Source organism: Nanorana parkeri, unplaced genomic scaffold, assembly GCF_000935625.1.
Source record: "Nanorana parkeri isolate BGI_ZX_2015 unplaced genomic scaffold, ASM93562v1 scaffold293, whole genome shotgun sequence".
NCBI classification, from domain to species: Eukaryota; Metazoa; Chordata; class Amphibia; order Anura; family Dicroglossidae; genus Nanorana; species Nanorana parkeri.
In genome coordinates, this window is record NW_017306561.1 from 1,080,532 (window position 1) to 1,105,095 (window position 24,564).

The 24,564-nt window shown below is 39.1% G+C and overlaps 1 protein-coding gene across 1 annotated transcript in view; it reads left to right on the plus strand.

Moving 5' to 3' along the window:
• LOC108787942 (CTP synthase 2) overlaps positions 1-24,564 on the plus strand; it is a 138,028-nt gene that overhangs the window by 45,975 nt on the left and 67,489 nt on the right. The window contains exons 11-13 of the mRNA XM_018557640.1: positions 1,941-2,029; positions 16,592-16,686; positions 21,318-21,380. Of these exons, the coding sequence (XP_018413142.1) occupies positions 1,941-2,029; positions 16,592-16,686; positions 21,318-21,380 (247 nt within the window). The remainder of the gene's footprint in view (positions 1-1,940; positions 2,030-16,591; positions 16,687-21,317; positions 21,381-24,564) is intronic.

A 24,564-nucleotide genomic window follows, 5' to 3' on the forward strand; every position in this document is an offset into this window, starting at 1 on the left:
GTGTATATATATATATACATTTTGAAATATGAAATATATATTATATATAAAAAAAGGGAAATGGGAGATATAATTGAAACCTTTTAATACATTAGTGGTGTGAAATGGAGGGCAGTGTTTTCAATATGAATCTTAGATCAAGAACATGGGAACATGATATCAGAATGAAAGTTCAAAACTAACCTTATAGAGTATTATTTTACTGAAAGAGCACTTGGAACAGACTTCCAGCAGAGGCAGTAAGTCATTCAACAGTAAGTGACATTAAACATGCTTGGGATATACAGGTACTCTACAAAAATAAAAAGTTTTTAAAAAAAGACCCCCCAAAAAAGGGGGCTGATTCGATGAACCACTTGGTCTTCTTCTGCTGTCACTCTTTTATGTTTCTATTTGTTGAAATGTAATGGTGTATTCTTCGCATTGCATCTCTGTAAGAGTGCAGAACACTGACCACCAATATAAGGGGCATTCTTCCCACTGAGAACTAAGGAAACAGGACATTTGTTCCAGTGAGGTAAAATGTGCAAAAGTCGACAGGGGTTCAAGCCTTCCCCTACTATACTAAAAAATACATTTTACTTATGCCTATGTTGCTATTGTAGAATTTTCATGTCCAGCAAAATCATTGCCATGGGGGAAGTTAGTGTAGGCACTAACTCTCTATTGGAGCCCTAGGTTGCAGAGGAAACCCAACGGGGTTTAATCCTACCTTCTCTATCCAAAACTAAAAAAAGGTTTGGTCTAAACATGGGTTAGAATCTCTAAAAACCCTCATGTATGTATTGCTGCTTGTGTCCTCATTGGGGAGATTTCCCATCACTTCCTGTTCTGGTATAACGTAACTAAGAGAAAATCTTCTCAGTGGGCATAAATGAAACAAAAAACTGGCAGATGTTCCAAGCCTTCCTTAACTCTATCCAAAATTGAAAGAACTAGATTTGGCTTTACTGTTTCCCTTTCTGGCCAGCCTACGATGTGCCTTTTGCTTTTGAACTTATTATAAAAATAAGTTTTCTAAATTGTTTGAGGGGCTACAGTGATATATTTATAATAGGGCTGTTACTGATTTAAATTTTCGTGTTCGATTATTTGAAATTTTTTTTTAATCGATTAATTTTCGATTAATTATAACACACATACAGATCCAACTACATTGGCCTATACACATACAGCACAGCAATGAAGTAATAACATGAACTAGGATCACATTGACGTCACCGGACTCCTTCCCTTCGTTAGCCGACATATGGAATCCGGTGACGTCGATGTCCGTGACCATCACCGGATCTCCGACGGGACTCCCGGAAGCCGGCAGAGAGGTGAGTATTTTCATTAGCGATCAAAAAAATTTTAATCGATCAAAAAGATTAACGATTAATCGAGAAATGAATCGTTAATTTGAACAGCCCTAATTTATAATAATATCATGTGGTAATGAAAAAAGAGATTAAGGGTCCAGCCTTGACTCCCTTTTTCTTTCCAGCTGTCTGCTTACTTTACAGTGTGTGTAGAATAAGGGCTAGGTTGATGGGTTTTTGTTAGCATCAGAACTGCTTCTCTCCCCATTCAAAACAATGGGAAAGCCAAGATGATGCTCGTAAAAAAGAATGTCAACCTCAGATTACAAGGTGATCAACTGCAGATCAAATGTGCCTGTCATTGAACTCTGAATGGTCTGACAAGCATCCCATTCTGATGTTAAATGCAAGTAGAAGGCACCTAGAAATCATGCCAAATTTGCCCATCAAGTTCACAGCCTAACGGCACAAACCCTAATACAGTTCTCCTCTACCGTCACATATTTACTTGTTAAGAATTTTCACAAGGGTTATATGACGTCTAGTTTTACTCTAGCTAGCGGTATCTGTTGTATTTCCATTGGAAGTTAGTTCATGCAGTGCCTGCTTTCTGTGAACATATCTCTTATCTTCTTGTAGTATATAGACTCTGCTGAGTTAGAACCCTCTACTAAAGCTGAAGACCCTGTGAAATTCCATAAGGCCTGGGAGAAGTTGTGCAAAGCTCAGTAAGTATCACTTTTTTAAAAGTATCTTCTAAAAATGCAGTGGTTACCAGAACAAAGGGAGATGTTCATTAAAAACATAAGGCTTAACCCCTTCCCGACCGATGATGGGAACATTCCATCACAATCTTTCAGTTCGTTAAAGACCGGTGACAGAATAAGCCCGTCATGCGGTAAAATGATTGAGTTAATGCTATTGCTGGGTCCCTCGGTGTCCGAGGCAGAGCCTAAGCAGCAAATTAGGGGGTCCCAGCACTGTCATCACTGCGATAGCTAATCGCAGTGATGACAGTGCTGTTACATCCACTGAGCCGGCTTGCAGCTCACTGTGTTACAAAGTAATACAAAGTATTTCTGAGGAGAATACAGTATCTCCTCAGAATGCTGAGTATCAAAAGTTTAAAAAAAATAAAAAATAAGTTTAATAAATAATTATAAGAACATACCACTTTCTAAAATTGTTCCACACTAAAATTATATTTCACTCCTTGTATTTTGTGACCTATAACTTCCAAAATAAACTGAAATCCCAGACATATGATACAGTATACCCTGTAAATCAGGACAAATAAAATAATTTATTATGAATTACTTTCTGTTAGCTACACTAATTATGTACACATTTTTATTGCCATTCCATTTTTTTTAATTTTCTCAAATTAAAAATAATGTATATATGCATTTGTCACATCAAATTAAAGCCCATTTTGTCCTTTAAAAACGCTATATACTATGTGTACGTGCAATGAATGAGGAAGATGCAAATAACGGTTAAACAAAGACATAGTATTTTAAGTAAAGTGTACAGGATGCATGGAATACAGTCTGCACTTTCCTTGCTGTCCACTGTGCATTTGAGAGAAATAAATGTCTAGCATTCATTGACCTGTTTGACTAAGTCCCAGTATTCAGTGTGCCAGACAAAACTCTTTTTTGCCCATTCCTCCTCATCCCGCCTACCTGTTAGCCAATTAGTTGCCTTGAGGTTCCTCGAGTACTTCCTGTGTACTTGTTCGGCCACAGGAGTCTGAATGGTCACTTAGTGATGATATAAGCAGCCACCATTTTGTTTTATTTTAGCTACAGAATTAAGTCAGACAGACAATGGCAAAATCTTAGTTTATGTGGAAAGAAGGTATCGTGTTTATAATGCTGATTTAATAGGCATGCTATTGTTGAATTATTGATTTTTAAACCAGAGGTCAGTTGTTCTTTAATTAAAAGTCAAACTGTGTTTGGCCACTTGATAAGTGCTAAATCATATGGCTGTTTTCTGTCTTCTCAAAATGGAAATATGAAAGAGACAATGTGCAGGGCAGAGCAGTAGACATAACTTTATTTCACTATGAATGGAGAGAGGAACTGCAAAACTGGGTTGGCATAAAACAACTGGAAGGCCTCTGTCTGTGATAACTAGGGATGTATAATCTTTTATTTATTCGCGCTTATGGATATCTCCCCCCATGTGTGTAGTGACAGCTGCAGTGAGTAAATCAGAGGATGTGTGAATACTTCCTCTCATCAATCAATTAAGTGTCCCAAAAAAAAACCTGCGCTATCTGCCCCCTATGTGTATATCTACTCCTACTACCGACTAATCAGCAGAGGAAAGTGACAACTAAAATGACATAAAATTTTATAAATCAATATATCAGTGAAATAAAATAAGTAGACTGTTTCAAAAAGACAAATTTCATAAATTCAATAGTGAAATAAAATAAAAAAAAAGAAAGATATAGTGGTAAAATTCATCAAAATAATAACATGGATCAATTGACACCAAAATAAGTGGATGATAAAATGGTACAATTTTTGGACACTTGATAACTAGGGATACACCAATACCGATACTAGTGTATCAAGTGATACCAAGTATTTTGGCGAGTACTCGTACTCGCCCAAATGCTCCGATACTTACCCCCTCTGACTGGCAGTGCCGTGATGGAACATGGAGCTGGCTTCCCTGCCAATCAGGATGCCGGGTGGGAGGTAATGACTGATTGGCCGTGAAGCCAACTCCATGCTGTTTGGCCGGCTCGATGCTGATTGGCTGGGAAGTCAACTTCCTGGCCAATCAACATCAAGCCGGCCAAACAGCATGGAGCCAGCTTACTGAGCAATCAAGGAGCCGGGTGGCGGGTAATGACATGCCGCCTAGCTTCCTGATTGGCCGAGAAGCTGGCTCCATGCTAGCTGAAGTACCGGCATCGTTACCTGGTATCGGCGAATAATAAAAGATAAATATCGGTACTTGTACTCGATACTGAAAAATCTGTATCGATGCATCCCTAGTGATAACAGACACTATAGCCAGGCTAAATCTTATTCCATTATTTATATCTAATACAGTATGTGAGTGTCATAGCCCACACTAGTTGGATGTGTAAGGCTAGTAGATAGTAGTAGAAGTGATCACTGTCAATTCAAGTGATCAAAATAATATATTTTTAATGGGAGTTCCAGTGTCTCGGGTAATAAACCATTCTGAAGGGACCTGGTATGGTGACTCTAAAGTTCACTGAAATGAACTGTGGCTTGTAATATCCTGAGATGCTATTAAAAACTCCATGCCCTGAGCACAAACATTGCTATTTTTATCTTTGCTAGTAAGATATTAAAACCTGCATCCATCCCTCCAGTTATAGGACCTAAATAAAACCTGCTTCTAACACTGAAAAAAGCAGTGTCAGTTGACTACTTTAGCAAACATGTGGAAGTCACACATCACCTAAGATAACTCTGGGTCCTACACAGAGGATTGTGAACTGAGAGTAAACTTTCCTTGAAGGACCACATGAAAGGGGGTAATTTATCTGCACACGTATAAAGAAATACACACAGATCTGTTTCTACATCTCCTGCTGGTTATAATCTGACAAGCTCCTTGCCATCTTTTTTTTCCTAGTTTTGCATGAAATATATTATATGTTATCTCTAAGCTCTTGGCAAGTCCATACTGAACATTTCCAAAGTTCTTCAGTAAAAATAAACTAGTATATAGCATTTCTGCTACACATAAAAAGGTACAATTAAAATAACCTATTGATTGACATGATGGTGCAGCAAATCTGAAAAATGTCTATTTTAATACAGTCACCAGGAGAAAGGTTGCATAGGACTTTACATATCTGTAATCGGAGCCAAATTCAACATTAGGCAGATGCCTATAGGGGCCGCTATCAGTGAGAGAGCCTAAAATTGCCACTTATTTGCATAACAATCTGCTGAGCAGCTTTTGCCTTTTCCGTTGACCACTGCTCGGTGCTGCCTGTCAGATGCACCTCTCTGAGATAGGAAGAATGGACACCCTTTAGCACAAATTATGTAGACAGTGGACATGCCCCTGTCATGCCCCCAGAACAAATTAAAGCGCAAAAAGAGATTGGTTAAACCCACAAGTGTTTTTTTTCACCACTTCTACTTTATACTGGTATATCAGACCACCCAATGTAACAATATAGAGGTTGGATAAAAGGTTTAGTGTAGTTCTGTGTAACACTTTTGATAGTTAAGAAGTGCATTTTTTTATAACAGCCTATAAAAAAAAAGTCTAAAAAAAGGACAGCTGATATTCCTCAGAGGGTTTTGGTTCCAAAAGAGGGACAATCCCTTCAAATGAGGGAGAGTTGGGAGATATGCAGATGCACCCTCTGCCTCCCGTTCCTGCCCCCTGAACCAGACCACACAACACTGACAGACTGGGCTGGTGTCAGGGGTGTATCTACCGCAAGGCAAACTAGGCATATGCCTAGGGCAGCACTTTCCAGGGGGGCAGCAGAAAACGCCCCCAAACCAACGAGGCGGACAGGGCCAGACTTGCCTTTGGGCAAACTGGGCACTTACCCAGTGGGCCAAGGCTGGGGGCAGCACAGAATCAGGCAGTGGCGGCTGCCAAATGAGGCAAACTAGGCGGTCTGGCTGGCTTTGTACAGCGGGTGGCTGGGGGCTGGCCATAACATGTGATCTGATGGCGGAATGTACCAGAAGCAGGCTGGGGAATGCAATGTATTATTATACTATTATTATATTATTATTATATAAAAATAAAAAATATAAATATATAAAAATACTGGCTCTGGAAGTCCTCTATAGCCACAAAGGAAGCTAGTAATGGAAGGCTTCCTGGCACTAATCGCTGGTTTGTGCAGGGAGTAGGATGCAGGCTAACAATCAGCAGCGCTGTAAGACAGGCAGCTCCTGCCCTAAAAGAGGTCTGCTACCCCTGATTAGGATTGAGAGTTTCTGACAGTAAGCTAGTGTAATGTATTGCTTTATGTCATAAAATAATTAAAGGAGAACTATGAGATGAGTGATTTCCACTCACCTCATAGTTCTAGCCGACCTGTGACAATGAGACTGTCACAGGTCGGCTCAGTAGATCGGGAGGAGAGCGAACACATACCGGGTTTGCTCACCTCTCGATCCTGTCATGGCTCTCTGCCGTGACAGGGGAGGGGCTGGATTCCCCTCTCCCCGCTCCGATCTGCCAGCGCTGACAGGCGGAACGGACGGGGGAGGGGGCATGTACAGCTGGCTCTGCCTCTAGATAGGCAGAGCCAGCTGTCACTCACGCAGCTGGGCGGATCTCGATGTCGGGATCCGCTGCGGCTGTAGCTCGCGGTATACTGAGCTTAGGGTGACGGGAGGACGCTAGTTTGTGTTCTCCCGTTACCCTAAGGAGAACTACGGGGAAAAACACTGACCCCATAGTTCTCCTTTAAACCTACTTGTCATAGTATATAGGCCCCATTCACACTAGAATCATTTTGTAGCTTGAATGTCTAAATGCTACAATGCTCAACAGGCGAAATCCCATCATTCTGTTGCCTGTAGTGAAACACTTATATCTCAAAAAAGTACATGAGCTTCTGTTGGGGCAGACAACAGCGTTTTGACCCCAATAAACTTCAAGGGAAGCACATGAAAAACAAATGTAACACACATTTATCACGCATTGCCTTGCCTAGTAACCATTGGCTACATTTTTTTTTTTAAACACTCAAACATGAAACACACACAAAAATCCCTGTACAAACGCTCATAAAAAGACCAATGACACTCAGCTCAAGTGTGAATGGATTGCTCATATCCGTATTAAGCCCTGATTTTTTTTTTTTTTATTGACAATTTTTATTGAAGTTTTTCAAATAAAAACAAGACAGACATCTTTATGACAATAAAACAATATAGAAAGCCAGACCGTCTATGGGTCTAGAAACATTGGAAATGTATAAGCGTGGCATCACGGCAATTCTGTCTTAAATCTCTGCTAATCCATTGATTTAAGTAATGCTAATAAACTTAACCAAGTAATATTATGTCTGCCATGGCTATGCACTGGTTGTAAGGACCCACGTTTGTCTAGCTTTTGAGTCTTAACATGTCTTAACCTAAAATCAGGAAAGATAAGGAAAGTAAGGAAAGGAAATGAGAAGAAGAGATAGAAATAAGATGAGACATTCCTCTGAATGAAACCTATATAGTAGTGGTTTGGACCAGGACGTTCCCCATCGGCTTTCCGTTGGTTGGGCACTGATTTTGATCAACAACCCCTAATGAACATGAACTTGTCTTTTGTGAAAGGACAGGTTCCAGCATTTCTTCTGGGTCTTATACTTCCAGAAAGAAGAGCTCTCTTAAATTAAAACAGAACCATTACCTTTGGGCCTTACCATTCTGTCATGTGACATTTGTCAATGAAATATTGCCCAATTCATCCTTATTCCTTCCTAACAAGACAGAAGTTATAAAGTACAGAACCAACACATTATAATAATGAAAACAGTGCTCTGGAAATGAATTGGTTAATATGAATTATTGTTAATTGCAAAAGATTGTATACTTAAATTGACAGTGTATATAAACCCTAACAATGAACTGCTCATATTTGCTCCTTTTTGGTGTGGTATATCTACCATTGGTATAACATTGCAGAACACACAAGAGCATTAAAACTTATCTGATTTATAGCACGATCAACATTGTTTTTTTGCACTCATCAAACAGATATAACAAAAATCTTTCAATTATTTATTTAACAGACCAAATGGGAGCAAAAATGAGAAGCTGGTTTTTAAAGACATACACTTTGGGGTCTATTTATAAACCATTTGCAGAAGCATTTGCTCTGCAAATCTGTGCGAATAGACAAAACGAACATTCTCAGTATAATTTATTTTCAGGTTGAATGTAATGTAATATAATCCTACATTATGGCCACAAGATGGAGCTGAGGAGCACAGAAAATACATACTTATTTCCTGTGCTCCTTAGCTCCATCTAGTGGTCACAATGCTGTATTTTATGAATATATTTAATTAATATATCAAAGAAGAACTCCAGATTTTATTAAAATTAACTCTCGCAGTGGGGATGCCCGTGCACTGCAAGGGTTGAATGCTCGTTTTGGTCTAGGGATGGAAATAAAGAAAATACATTCACCTGATCCTCAGTCCTGTGGCGGTGACCGTTCACCTCTCTTCCCCTCCGAGCTGGCAGTGGTATGTTCCTCGGCACCTTTGCATCTAATGAACCAGTATTAGACGTGATGATGTCACAGATCCTTAGAGCACCTGAGCCCGGGGGAGAAGAAGTTGTGGGAACCAGTCTAGCGGCCAGGCGAGATCAACGATCAGGTGAGTATAGTCCTAGTGCAAGGGTTAATTTTAATACATTCTGGAGTATATATATGTTATAAAAAATACGGAGAATGTGGGTTTTTGCCTCTTTTCGAGCAGAGCAAACGTTCACAGTAATTTGCAAGGACAAATGGCTCTACAAATTGTTTATAAATAAGTCAATTCAACCAATACCGATGTTTTTCCATTACAGGTAGTCAACCATAACATGTTAGACGCCAATTAACTGCACTTTGTACATTGCTTTTACCTTACTGAGTAAACCTTACAGTGGTGATATATTTCCCACATTTTAGAACCACTGTCATAAAACATGTGCTCTGTTAACTCTATGTGGTTAATACATGTAATCATAGTATTCATTGCATATGTTCTACTTTTTGATTATACATGCCTTTTTTATGATTGTCTCCACATTTGTATGCACATATCCACATTTATATGCAGACCAAGTTGTCCAGGGAGGCTCATAAGAATTGAAACAATATATAACACTGCCAGGGGTGCTGATAATGGGCACCTTTTATTCCCTTGGTTTAAAGGAGAACTGTGGGGTAGGTGTTTTTCACCACAGTTCTCCTCAGAGTCACGGGAGGACATAAACTAGTGGTTTAAGTTTGTGGTATACTGAGACTGCCGCAGCCAGGACGGATCCTGACCTTACTGTCGAGATCCACCCAGCTGCGTGATTAACAGCTGGCTCTGCCTATGTAGAGGCAGAGCCAGCTGTACCCTCCCCCGTTCGTTCCTCCAGTCAGCACTGGAGGATCGGAGCGGGGAGGGGGGAATCCCTGCAGGGAGCTGTGAGTGACAGTCACGGCTCTTTGCAGGGGCAGGATTGAGAAGTGAGCGAGCGACGGTATGTGTTCGCTCACTTCCCGATCTATTGAGCCGACACGTGACAGTTTCATTGTCACACGTCGACTCGAACTATGAGGTTGAGTGCTATTAGTCTAGCAGTGTGATGTGATCCTCACAAACTGAATGGATCAGGTCAAAGTGCCAGCTTTCTAAATAAAGTCCACAGATGCAGAACAGAGTTCCCTTGATTTCAGGTCTCCCGGGCTGCTCTGGAGGAAATCTGCATGCATGGTGCCTGCTATTTAATTATATCACCATTGCAGAGGCTTTAATCTAACAACAGGTTTACTTTCAGTACTGTACATCCAATATGTGTATGCAGATAGCCTGTTAAGAGAAACCTACTCCCTGCTGGCATGCTTCCATCTACAGGGAATTGTGACTACCTGTGAGCTAATCTCAGGCACAGTAGGTGGCATTTCCTTTTCAATTACCCCATTTTATATTCTTTGGTGTTTAAAATGTTCTCTGTGTACTTATTTCCTGCATAAGAGCAGCATTAGCGGTACAGCCGGTGTATATATCCTTCAGAAAACACGAAAAAGGATTATGAGACTTACGCTTAATTAACCAGACAAGGTAGATGTATGGGTTTTCCTAGACTCGTATTTGTATTCATGCTCTGATGTGAATTCCCTGATCAGTGTTATCTTATTTTACTGATAAATGACTATTGTGGATCATTAATTATTTCTACAACTTCTGCTCTCGGAGGGAAAAAAAGAACTTGAAACCGAGTTTCCAGATACATGCTTAGGAAAACTTTTTATCTGTTGTAGGAAATCCCACTGAGAGAGCATCTTGTGTTCATTATACAAATGAGTCTAACCAAGTAATTATGTATTTTTCCATAAGGTTGTACAGCTGTATTGTTCAAAGCACATTATTGCAGATCTACCAATTCATCTTTTATTGATCTTAAAGTGACACTAAACTCAGGAGTTAAATCTTGAAAATACATTCAAGTACCCTAACTATTAACAAAAATGTATCTTATTTGTGTATCACTCGGCTGTAGATCCTCAAATCTGGTACTGACACTGTCCTGGCTGTTTTTTCTCCCCATGGTCCCTGTGTGTGTTGTAAAGTAGCCACCACTCCAAGCTCGCTCCTTTGATGAACTACAATCTCAATAGAAATGAGTAAACTAAGTGTAATATTGTAGTCCATCTCGGGAGTGAGCTACATTGACTTAGTTCTCTTTAGAAATCTTTATTGCTCTTTGTACTGCTTTGCTCAGTAAGCTCAGCAGTAGTACAGCGATAATTGTAGGTTAAACCAAGTTTGTTGTGTCACTTACCTATTACATTGTGACTATATTGCAGTATAGCTTAACTGTCAGTTGTTTTTTTCATGAACTTCGGTTTAGGGCCCATTTACTCTATACCTGTCCGCCAAAACACTGCATTGTAACGTTACAGTCTAGTGCATTGTAGCAAATCCGGAAGTGTGTATTGTATCGCACATTTCCGGAGCTGTCACTGTTTAAATTTTATTTTTATTTTTTACTTTATGTCCCCATTTAGGGCCCCACGTAGCAGCCGCGTGGCAACCCGCAGTGGCATCCATTGTACTGCGATAAAATGCAGCATGTTTGCATATTATCGCAACACACCGGCCCTCACACCCATATAGTGGTGCGGATGGGACACATAGAAAACAATTATTTTTTATGTGTCCTTGTGGAGAGCTGCGTTGATCCGGTGTGGTAAAACGCAGGTCACCGCAGTATGGGCACTTACTGCATGACTCCATCCATCAGTATATGGATTGATTTCGCTAGCATCTAAATTTATTGTGGTTAGTCAGACAGTCAGATGTTGGACTTCAGACAGATATATAAATATATACTGTGTGTGTATATACAGTATATATATATAGATATAGATATATATATATGAACGACCCTTGCTACACTGAGTGGGCTTCTTCCTCAGTCGGTCTCTCTTCTGTAAGAGTGTTCACACTGTTTCCATAGTGTCTATGTATTACTTTTATTCCCTCGGCTATCTATATATTGTTAGTCAGTGAGGGGAAAGAAGCATAATTCTGTTACTTTCCCAGCACTTATCTTATATTTTTATCCTACTATGGTTCTCCATGGAGATAGGGTTGTCTTGAAAGCTGTTGTGGGACCTGCTGTGTAGAGGTTCTTTCTTTTACTGTAGTCCTTTGCGGGAAATTCCTTAGTTTCTTCCATCCTTTTGCTCCTCAGCGGAGAACCTCACCTAATTTGGGTATAGCCTGAAAGATTCTGGGATCATGCTTACAGGGCTATTCAGAAAAAGGGTGAAGAGTTTGGAGAAGGCAGCAGAAGTGAATAATCTAGGCCAAAATAGCTGATTTGGAAACATTCTCCAATTCAGCTCACTTTCCAGCTCAGCTATGTTGTCCTAGATTGTTCACTTCTGCCTTCTCCAAACTCTTCACCCGTTTGTGAAAAATCCTGGTTATTATAACCTAACCTCTTTTTACACAGGTGTTGTATATTTTCCCACTCTAACCCTATGTAGGTCTGTCAGGTAGTACTGTTGAAAGTTTTTTCTTCCTTGCTTCCTTGCTTAGCACCTTTCTTTCAAAGGTCTTCCTCCCCCTAAAATCAAGAGTTAGCTTTATCCTATTGAGCCTTAGCAGCTGTCTACTTGACCTTTCACTAGACATACCTACTCTGTCCTAAATTCCTTTACGTGAAGTCAAGGGTTGGGTATGCCAGGCTTAAGCCCGTTTGCTGCTTCCAAATGATGTTTTATGTTTGGTCATTTTTTTTAATTTTCTCTATTAACCATGTTGCTACTTGGTCTATATGTCCCACCTGTCAGGTGTTGTACTGTTTCACCTATTTTTTATTTTTTTTGATGGACTGTTACTTGGTCCTTCATTGTTGAGGTCAATTGTTCTTAGGTACAGTCTCTGTGAAGTGTTTGCTGACCTGATCTGTAGATCGAGGTTTCTGTATTTAATGCTCTCTCCTTAGTTGTGGCTCTTCTCTTTTGATTGATCCTTCATCTAGTCTTCTGTTAAGGCTTGACTTCTTCTAGGTATATGTGGTATGAATTCCACATTGCTTGGATCTCTCTGGTTTGCCCACCCCTCAGCTAGACTGTTTTTGGACATACCACTTGTCCCTGATTTACATCTGATTCTATGTCCTTTAATATACGGTAAATAAAACAGGATTTTGTACTTACTGTTAAATCAGTTTTTTGGAGTTCTTTAAAGACCACAGGTCCCACCTCTCTGTGTTTGTAAACTCCTCCAGTATTGCTTTCTATAAAATTGAAGCATTATGGCAGTGGGAGAGGTTACATCTGATTGGCTTTTGCCTTTTTTTTTTTGCCAGTGTCCAGCTCCTCCTCAAGGTATAGGTATAACCCACATCTATCCTGTGTCCCTAATGAACTTCATGAAATGAATTTTACAGTAAGTACACAAATCATGTTCATAAATATTACTACCTGAACCTGTCTTTATTTTAGCTTCCTGTAATCCTCTGCAGAACAGGATGCAGGTTGGGAGAGGAAGTTTATCAGTCTGGTTCTCCTGTACTGTAAAGTGCAATTGTTATTGGTGCTAGAGTATACAGGATTTTAGTTTTGTCAGAACTGTTGTTTTCTCCACATTCTGACTTTCCTGGAAAGCCAGTGGTTAGGAACCATTCCAACACATTCCAAGGTACAATGCTGGGCCTCAATGGTCTGTTGAGAGGACTCCCATTGCATTGTGTGGTGTGCTGGGAGTGCTGCTGTGACTGCCATTGCTGAAATCCAGAGGTCTTGCTTTGCAGGTACCCTTGGGTTTCCAGGGCTCCTGGGCATTCTACAGTAACAGATATTTAAGAAGATCCTAGTGGTTCCTTGTTTACATGTATCTGCTTATTTCTACCCATCACCTATGGTAAAATGTTAGATTTAAAGTTCTGATCTTTGGTCATCTGCAGTGCCTAAAGTGTTTTTTATTAGTTACATTTAAACCTGAGTTCCTGCTAAACCTGTACAAAGTTGATATACACCCATTATACTGTACAGATGGCTAAGAGCCCCGACATGTTTTAGTATCAAGAAATGGCTTAAGCTGGAGGCATTTCCTCTCCATTCTGTGTCTGCTTCCTATGAATATTATGTGCCTGCGACCTATAAGCAGATGTGCTTGCATATTTTAGCTGTGATTATTGCTTAATACATTTGCCTGCATTAAATACCAATTGGTTTAATCTGGTAAAGATTTACATGTGCTGTCAAGACAGTTATTACAGTAAATCAATGAACAAAGCATAGCGTTTTAATAAAATGTTAAGCTCATATCCCATTTGTCATTTTCCAAGTGCAGTCGATAGAAAACGTTCAATTTAAAAATAATATTTAGGTTATGGCAGTTGAAAGACTAATGTTAAAAACATAAGACATATTTAATTTTACAAAAGTTTTTTTTTTTATATGTGCTTGAGGGTTTTGTAGCTGTGTGTTGATTTTTATACATTTAGAAATGGACATAGATTATGCACTTTGCGCTATCTACCAGCACTTACAAAAACACTCAATTATCAATGTAACGAAATGGTGATGTTGTCCAGCCAAAACATTTTGTTTTTCTTTTGGATGGTGAGGTCTAGGTCTTTCTTCATTGTTTTACTGATGTACTTATTCTGATGTGATCTCATTGGTCTGCTAGAAGAAATATTAGTTCTTAATACTCCACACTGATGTATCACTGGGAAGCTAAAGAAAATATATTGAACTGTTCCTTTCCTTTTATTTAAAACTGCCTGCCCCAAAACCAATAACTATGTTGTGGCTGTAGGTACTGCAGTTTGTTCAAACTCTTCTTTTTTGATCCTACTTTAGTATGCTCTGCACTTTAAAGTTATAAGATCCTGTCCACGTGTAGCCAAAGGAGCTCTACAAGAGTGATCCTCATGATATTTCTTAGGTGGCGATGTTACTGGTAACCCATGAACCAACATGCAGCTGACTCTCACTGAGTTTATACATCTTGAAAGTTCCTTTGAAATGTTTTCTCTACTTGTATAGACATCATGATTATCTTAATTTTACCAAATTTGGGAGAGGTATGAAGAGATCCCCTGTCTGCCAAATCCTGAGTTTCATGTGGACCTGCAGAAAGAAATTTGACTAGCTTACCCAAACTTTAGTTCTTTCATTTCTGTAAACACTAATTTATGGGTCCCAATATTGTTATTGGAGGTTATGGCATTCCACTTAAGCAGGAATCACTTATGCTTTTTTTAAACAGTGACATATAAGTGCTCTGCACTTTTGGAAATTGCTGATGATGGGCTCAGCAAGGGGTTTGCATGTTGCACATTGAAGTTTTCTCAAGTAGCATACATTTTCAGCAGATTTCTATTTTTGTTTGTGAAAATGGGCAGGACACTTTATTGGACTTAATTCACTCTCTTTCCATTCACATATTAGCTCCTGACTGATCTCCTGCAGTGATAGAAATTGAGCAGCAGATCTGATTTACAGTGCTCAGTTTGAACCTAATGATGTTTGTGAAAACATCAGTGGTTATGTCTTTGGGACGAAAGGTACTCCTCTCATTCTTTTACCTCTACACAATATTGTGTTCTATATAGATTATTACACTGATCTATGTAACGGTCATAGACAGGATAAACTTTCACTAAAGCAGTTTGTACTGTTTTACAATAATTATTTTGCAGTGATATAATATTATTGTCTAAATGAATAATCAGTAGTGTGTTCTTTTAATTTAGGTGCAAAATGTTCAGCATATCTTGATCAGTGCTTATCATTTTGCAAATGGCATAAGAATACCTGACATTTTTATGGTTTTTAGTAGAAGTAGCTAGTATAAGAATGATGGCATTTATTCCTGTGATAGTATAGTATTTATTATGGTGGTAGTATACAATTCCCTTCAAGCTTAACACCAGCCTTACCTTTTATTCCCACACGTGTAGCAAGGAGATACGACCTTCCATTGTCACCCAGAACATGAGGGAAAATCCAAAATTTTAGCATTGTCACAAGAACAAGGAGTAAAGGAAAATCTGCCAATGAAGACACCTATTCTAGGGACAAATGTTTAAGAGTAGAATACCCTTTACTTTGGTTTCCTCTAACTTCCTATTGCGTCTCTGGGATAGGAAGTAAAGGAAAATTTCCATAATATTGAACCGACAGCAAAAACAACCATTCCATACTCTATCCAAAACTTAAAAAAGGTTTTGCCTATGCTGTACAAATTGCTGTGTTTAATTGCAGTAGCTCCTTGTCACCGTGAACTGCTCTTTAATTTTTAAGTTAGATTGATTTATGTGGTGGGTTAACAGCTTACACTGTGATTAAGGGTCAATAAGTGGGCAGCACAGTGGCTTAGTGGTTAGCACTTCTGCCTTGCAGCACAGGGTTTGAATCCCTTCCAGGTCACTATCTGCAAGAAGTTTGCATGTTCTCCCTGTGTTTGTGTGGGTTTTCTCTGGGTACTCTGGTTTCCTCCCACATTCCAAAAACATGCTGGAAGGTTAATTGGCTCCTGCCTAAATTGGGCTTTTATGTGTGGATGTGAGATAGTGACCATAGATTGTAAGCTCCTTGAGGGAAGGGACTGATGTGAATGTTCAATAGGTTACGCACTGCGTAAAATTATCGGCACTATATAATTACCTAAAATAAATAAATAAGTGACAATTGTATCTTAATAAATTACCACAAGTAGTGAAATGTATTGTAAGCAGAAATTTCTGACACGGAAATTCCTATGCCAAATACAACCAAGATCATGTTAAACCTCAGGTTCAACCAAATCTGTTTATTTATTTTTTTTGATAGACTTTGGAAGGCTTAGCATTGCTGTCAAGTTATGATTACCTTTTTTGGGGAGCTTTATTTTGTGTTTTGTCCCAGTGACAGCATGTCAAGAAATAATAGAGTGCCGGAGTCACATGGATAGAAAGACACAGATATAAAAAGCTATTAAAAAAAAAAAACCTTCAATAAATATTACAGAATGGTGATATTATAGTTTTGTTGTATACTAAATAGTGCCCTGGGTTCACCATGAGTTCCTGTTTTATTCGCAGGGGGATTCTGGTTCCCGGTGGTTTTGGATTACGAGGCACAGAAGGAAAACTTCAAGCAATTACCTGGGCAAGAGAAAGGAAAGTGCCTTTTCTAGGTACTGTGAAGTATTCCATTGTAAAACTAAAGTAAAAGGCGTAAGTGAAATAAATAGGCTGGGACCAGCGGTGATCCCACTGCCATTCATGGCAATTAGCACTTGTAAAAAGATATATTAGACAAGCCAAGTTCTCATTATGAGTTGGTATCAGAATAGCCAGTTGACTGACCCAGCAGAGAACAGCAATTAAAGCCTGTTCTGTTAGTAAGTGAACTGCAAGAAGCAATTTGGGTGATTTTTATTTTTTTATTATAGAGCTTTACTTCAGATAATTAGCAAAATTTGTTCAAAGAGCTTTTTGTGTGACAGAAACATTTCTGTACACATCAAATGCCATTGACTGTGATTAAACCAAATAACAGTGCTGTCACCTGTGCTCCCACAGTGGAGACGAAATCATGAAACAATTGTTTCTTTTTGTACCCTCATTTATCAGCAATAGCTTGGTATTTACTGGTTCTGTTATACATTTGATCCTGGAGTACTTTTAATTAGACATGTCACAATGTGCCAGATACATAGCTGCAGGGAGGAATAGAAAATGTTTTCTTTTAGTTGTATTTTTTTTATTTAAGTTTTAGTTGTTTCCTTTACACAAAAAGATAGTTACAATGAACAAGGAGCCTTTAAAAAAAAAGTTTATAATTTAGAAAAAATGTTTTGTTATTATCTGCATGCAGTCTTTTTCTCACAAATAAACATTTAGTACATGACAAAGAATTCTCAGAGCACATAGGGTTAAAGGCGAACTATGGGGTGAGTAAATTACACTCATCCCCATAGTGAGAGCCGACGTCTGACATTGAAACTGTCAGGCTCTATTAATGGGGAAGTGATTGAAAATATACCGCTGTTCGCTCACTTCCTGATCTCACTGCAGAGGGAGGTGACTATCAGTCACGGCTCCCACAGGGATTCCCTGTGGGAGGGACGGGGGGAGGGGGCGGGCATAGCTGGCTCTACCTCTAGATAGGCAGAACCCTCTGTCAATTAGCCAGTGGGGTGTATCTTGACAGTATTGTCGGTATCCGTCCCATCTGCGGCGCTCTCAGCATATAGAGGGCAATAGCCCGCTATATACTGAGTTTTGGGTCATGGGAGGATGATAGTATATGTCCTCCTGTGACCCTAAAGAAAACTATGGGAAAAAAAGGTTACCCCATAATTCTCTTTTAATTAAAGACACATCACATCAGTAGCTGCCTACTTGAGGCTTGTGTTTGAATCCTTCAACAGACCTTGTGTGTAAATTTTAACTTGAGCTACTGGGCCCTGCAAACAGGTTTTTAGGAACAGGTGGTAAGGAGACAAAGAAAATAATGTAAAAAGTAGACTAAGCATCACCTTCTGGTAGAAGCCTGCATAGGATTTATTTTTTGCAAATGAAACCACAACAAAAATAACATGGGAATACATTTTGTCTTGAATATACAAAACAAATATACATTCCTTTTTAAAAATGTAAAACTTTAGAAGTGTAGTAAAACAAACATAATGACCCTTATTAAAGGAGAACAGCATAGTACAAAGAGCAGTAATCCACAGATGTTTTAGGGGTTAATCTATTTCTATACTGGTCAGCACCATCTAATGTGTAAGTGTTGTGCGAACGGCATCTGCAGAACCTTTATACATTACCCCTTAGTGTACTGACTAGTGTAAACTGTAAAAGTTAAAATGTTGATTGGTTAACATATAACAGCTACGCATGATTACTACAACTACAAATGTTGTTTTACATTGTATTTTTAAAATTTTTATATTTTATGTGTGTATTGAATAAACCTCAACATCTAACCTTCACTGCTATCCTTTGTATGTTATATAGTGACAGGTCCTCTTTTAAAGGGAGGTATCAGATTACTGGCTCCTGTTTCCACAGTACAATTAGTTACAGTAATTAAATGGATCTAATACATTTGCAGGGTTTGAATAGAAATATTTTATTTCTGTTACAAAATATGCACAAATCTGCATATATTACTGATATTTCTACGAAAAGGTATTTAGGGACTAGATGTGGGGCTGTCATGGTTATATGTATATACTCAAGGTAATGTAAACTTAAAGTAGGTCTGTTGTTTTTCTAAAACAAAGATGATTTTGTAGCGCAGTACTTTGCTAAAACTAGATACATACTGTAAGTAAAATTTTTGAGCAGTTGTGGAAGATCTTTGACCTTCTGGCCAGTCTGTACAGAGTGTACTAGGCTTTGCTTTTCATGGCTTTCCCAGATGAGAGGCATCAGTTTCTCTGCTGTGCAGAGCCACTGAACATAAGAGGGGCAGCAAAGGGCACTGCTGCAAGACAGACTATTGATGTTAATAAATGAGTCCACAGCTAGACTGAATTCGTCTCTCATTAGTTCACATACTCAGAGAAGGCTCAGAGAAGCAAATCTTTAAGTAATTGCCGTGACTTCTGCAGTATTTAGCAAAGGGTTGTCACTCATCATGTACCACCATCACAAACAGTTCAGAGAAGGGCCTTTGCAGGACATGGCAACAGTTATATCTGTTAGGACCAGTGTCCATTGGTACATATCTCCTTCTTTGCCTTGCTTATCTGCAGGGATTCTAATAAGGACTCTGCTGTCTCTAAAATGCCAATGTTGGGAAGTGTGCACTGCTATGGGCTTTAACTACTTATACTGCATAACATATATACTGTATATGTGTGTACGATCCAGTGGAAGAGGCTCTCATGGGTCTTGTAATTAAGCAATATAGATACATTAATTGGTCAACATTTCTTTTTCAACGCAATGCAGTGCCTTGTCGAAACGTTGACCAATACATTTATGTATGTTGCTTTAAGACCCATGAGTTCCTCTTCCACTGGACCATTTGTATCTACTTGCCTTGAGTGCACCTAGGTTGTTTTTCCTCTTGTTAGTGTGGTACCCACTATTGGACTTTTTTTTTATTTATATACAGTATACCATACCAAAGGGGAACTAAACCTTCCTATCCTTTACAGCTGAGGACGGAGCCATCTTAGTCTCTTTATAAATCTTTAGTTGCCATGGGGGTGTACATAGGATTAGCTATGACACCAGCCATTTGAGGGCTTAATACTTTGGTTGAAAGTTAATATAAGCACACTGGCAACTGAGAATTATCACCAGAGGCATGTCTTGAATGTAACTGATTGGGAAACAGTTAAATCGGTGGGTTTTGTTCCATTTTAAGTATTCCGGATGAAAGATTTCTTCACCTCGAACCGGAGATTTAGTTGCAGGAGTCACTAAAAGGTTTGAAAAGCTAGTGGAAGGGTCAACCATCCAACATCTATCCATAAACAAAAAATCAATATTTTCATGAAATGATCCTTTCAACTGAAAGCCAATACAACTGAAAGTGATAATTTAATGGGTGAAGTGTATTGGCCACTGGCCTGCTTGTAAGACTTCATGCACACTACATCGAAAAAAAAAACATGAATTCAGCTGCATTTGGAGCTAATTCCTAAGTGCACCTGGACTCATGTAATGTTTTTTTTTGTGACCGAATGCACACCTAGATGTCCAACAGCGTCTAGGTGCATTCAGTCTAGAAGTGTTTACACTGACTAGAAATTTCTGTATCCTGGGTCCGTTTAGCCCAGTTTTATGCAGCTAAATGCGTGTAAACGTGACTAAGCCCAGCAACAACTAAACACAAAAAAGTGAACTGGGAAACATAAAGTTGTTTATACTTATCGGATAACTTCTCTTGTGTTTAAACACATCTGGCTAGTGTGCATGAGGCCCTATGGGAACTCCACAGTGGCATGATCTCTCCACCACATTCCCCCGAGTAAGCAAATTAATATACAAGCAGAATAGTGGAATTATTTTGGAATTGCAGCTGCAGACTTGGAAAAATGACCATTGGAATCCCTGACTACCCCCTGACAAACATAACAAACTTCTGAACCTATTCTCCTGCTTAAAAATCTAAAATATACGTTTTCTGTGGAGTAAACCATCCTTAATTTAAAATAAAATACACAAATGCAGTGTTACAAACAAAGTTTATTTCAGAATAAAACGGCACACATTTTTTTGCAATTGCAATGCACTGAAAAGCACGTCATTGCAGTACCGGACGTTCCAGTGCGGGCGATCACACTGTGGGTGGGAGGCGCATTTGGGATGAATGGCACTGCAACGCACCTCCCGCAGCAGAATTTGCCGAAATCGAAAATGACTTTTCCCCCACCTTTTTATATATATATATATGTAAATAAGTGTATTATAAGCACATGGCACTTGAATAGCTTCAGCCAGGGAATGACAGCTGCCAGTGGCAAGATTCCACAGACGGCAGCTGAATGTAAATACAGCAGGTAGTGGGCGGGTGCAATAGCCATCCTGCTCTGCTATTGGCCTTTTAAAATTGTAGTAGCCAATAGCAGGCTGGCTATTGCAACCGCCCACTGCTTGCTGTTCCCTCCTCCCAGTGGAGGAGAGAGCTAGGGGATCCAACTAACTAATCGATAATGAGAATAGTTGACAACTATTCTCATAATCGATTATTATTGACTAATTGATTAGTTGGTTGGCGCCCTAAACTCAAATAGTTTATATTGCCTGGTAATGAAAACTTCAAGCTTATTTTGATAAAAGTGTTATTGTTTTGTTCCAGGAGTATGCTTGGGCATGCAGCTAGCAGTGGTGGAATTTGCAAGAAACTGTCTGAATTGGAAAGGTGAGATATTTTATTATTTACGCAGTGAATGAACTCAAACAATGTGAAGTCAAAAAGCTTGGCTTCCTCTATGATTTTTCCAAATTGATTTGATTTCACAGCAGTGGTTCAACATTAATATTTTGTTCTCATGCGAAAAGTTTAAATTACTTTCAAAGTTATCACAAAAACTACTTTAGATTTTATGGCATCAAAGGCTATGGGTGGTAGGTTACTGCATATCTTATGCTGGTCATGAAAATTAGAGTGTTAGAGCTGAAATATATACTTCTACCAACTGTTAAATAGATGTGTGCTTGGATTGCTCAGGTTTATTTGTTTGTGCCTGTGGAGAAAGGAGGAGAAAAATGGAGAGACATCTTTAGAGCCTACCTCTTATGGTAATGATGAACCAGAATTGTTCCTTATAACCAGTCGAAGCCCCTTCACATGACCAGTTATGGAATTGGGGTGCCATCTGTTGGAACTCATGTGGGATGTGCTGAAATCAAATGACAATAATACATTGTCTGTGGATATTGACAAGCTGTCAAGAGATCAGTGCTTGAACTTCTAGGCCGGGGGTCTCAAACGCATTTGACTCGGGGGCCACTCAACAATTTTTTTTCTCCCATGGGGGCGGCTTGACAAATTTCGTACATCAAGATAAAATGTAATTACATCCGGTATGGTATTACGGACCCCAATACACACAATAAGGCTCCATTCATATCTGTAAGTTTAGGTGCAATTAGGGATTCCGAACTTGCGTTTATCTGTCAGGAATGCCTAATCTGGTGTTTACAAGTGACAGCTGTCACCCATTAAAGTTAATGATCAAGTGACAGCAGCTGCATGTAAACGCCTGCACACCGCATTTATCAGTTAGAAAACACTCTCCCTGGTTGCACAATCGATGTGTCCAGGGAGAGTGATTGATCCTAACGAAATGTAATCATATCACATATATTTACATGCGGTATGCAGGCGTTTACATGCAGCTGCTCTCATCTGATCATTAACTTGAATAGGTGATATCTGTCACTTGTAAACACCAGATTAGGCATTCCTGCTGCAGAAAAACGCAAGTTCCGTATGCAGGAATTCCTAATTGCACCTAAAGATACAGGTGTGAATGGAGCCTAATTCACTCCCCCCATACACATAAAAAACCTACCCCTGTACATATAAAATAATATACCCCCCACCCCACAGCCACATATCACATATAAAATAATATACCCCCCACCCCACAGCCACATATCACATATAAAATAATATACCCCCCACCCCACAGCCACATATCACATATAAAATAATATACCCCCCACCCCACAGCCACATATCACATATAAAATAATATACCCCCCACCCCACAGCCACATATCACATATAAAATAATATACCCCCCACCCCACAGCCACATATCACATATAAAATAATATACCCCCCACCCCACAGCCACATATCACATATAAAATAAAAATAAAATACAGAGCCCCCTCTCCTGCTTACCTTTTTGCAGGGAGGAGGCTGTGAGGAGGCACGATCGATCCCTTTTGCTCTAGTGGTAATTAGTGAGGTCTGCTGCAGACATCACTAATTCTTCCCTCGGCCAAAGCTCAGAACTGAGCTCCAGCTGAATTGATCTCAGTGCCTGGAGGAGCAGCTCTGCGGTCTGCATCCGATAGAGATGCAGACCGTGTAGCTGCTCCCGCAAGTCAGGTATGCGGGCCGTGACTGCATACCTGACTTGTCACCTGGCTGCGGGCCACATAGTACCACTATGTTCATTTTGCTTTGCTGACTTTAATCATTCAGTCATGTGCAAGCAATTTTTCTTTCAAATGATAGAATATTCAAAGTAAATACAGCTTCATTTTATTTACAAAGCTAAGGGAACATACACTTTGCAAAGCGAACAGCCTCTTCTCTTTTAGTAAATCAACCATAAAGGTTCATTTCTGTGCCTTTCCACAAGACTCAGATACCTTGCAGCTGCAATCAAGAGTTAAGTTATGTCAAGTGTGCTCCATCAATGTGCTCAGAAGCTGCAATTCTATAAGAAATGTATATAATCGTGCTTCTTAAATAAAGCCAACTGCAGCAGGAAGGATACGGTTATCTTTACCATTACTTTTACATGTACATTACATGTCAATCAGGATGCCACTATAATATAATAATATCTTCCATTATTTTTGTCCTGGTGATAACATATACAACAATCTGCATAATTTTACAAAATGATTTTCTGTTCAGCAACATTCCAATTACTAAAATGACATCTAATGGATTCAGTCTTGATGTACATGACAAGCTCTGTTTCCATTAAGTGACACCTTCATATTTGACATTATTTCTTAATTTGTAGTCAAGTTTAATACTTTCAGAGTTTTCCATTTTGTAAATCGAAATAGGAATCTGAATGTGAGGGAGGGAATTATTCTGGAATATTAAACAAGCAGTATGAAAAATATGGGAAGGATATATGAAAGTGATATAAAAATGTATGGAATTAAAATGAGAATGAAATATGAATGTGATCAGTACATGAAACTGTAGCCAATGTTATCATTTATTAAAATAATATGGCATTTGGCAGGCAGGATAAGGCTATTTTAAATGAATTTCTTCAAGGAAGCTTGGTGGGTAAAATGTAGCTTATGTGCATTAATTTTACATCACAACATGTAATTCCAAACAGTTTGTTCTATCACTGAGGTGCAGGGAGAGTTCAGTCCACATTGACTCATTCACACACACATATACACATCCGAATACCTGCTCCCCGTTCTGTTTGTGACATCTGCTGTAAGATCTGGAATAATGAATCCATTTGTTATATACAATTGTTCTTCCTGTCCTGAAGAAATGTAATTCTTTAACAGATGCCTTGGCTGAAAAGTACATAAACATGTGCATTGATGTACAACTTGTACACAGTATGGACTTAAATGCAGAGGTTTCCTGGGGCTGCAGCAGGACAATGTTCTAGCAGGTGTTTCTTGTATCAGAGTATTTTTTTAGGCAGGTTACTGAATCATTAATCATTAAATCATCAATGTTTCATAGGTTATTGCTATTAAATGGATGCAGCCATCTGCACCCACAGTAGCTCAATGCTTTAGCCATATAGGGCAAAGCAACAGGTTTGCTTTGATGTCTCCCTCCCCAGGAGCTCACACCCACCTTAGCCAGCAGA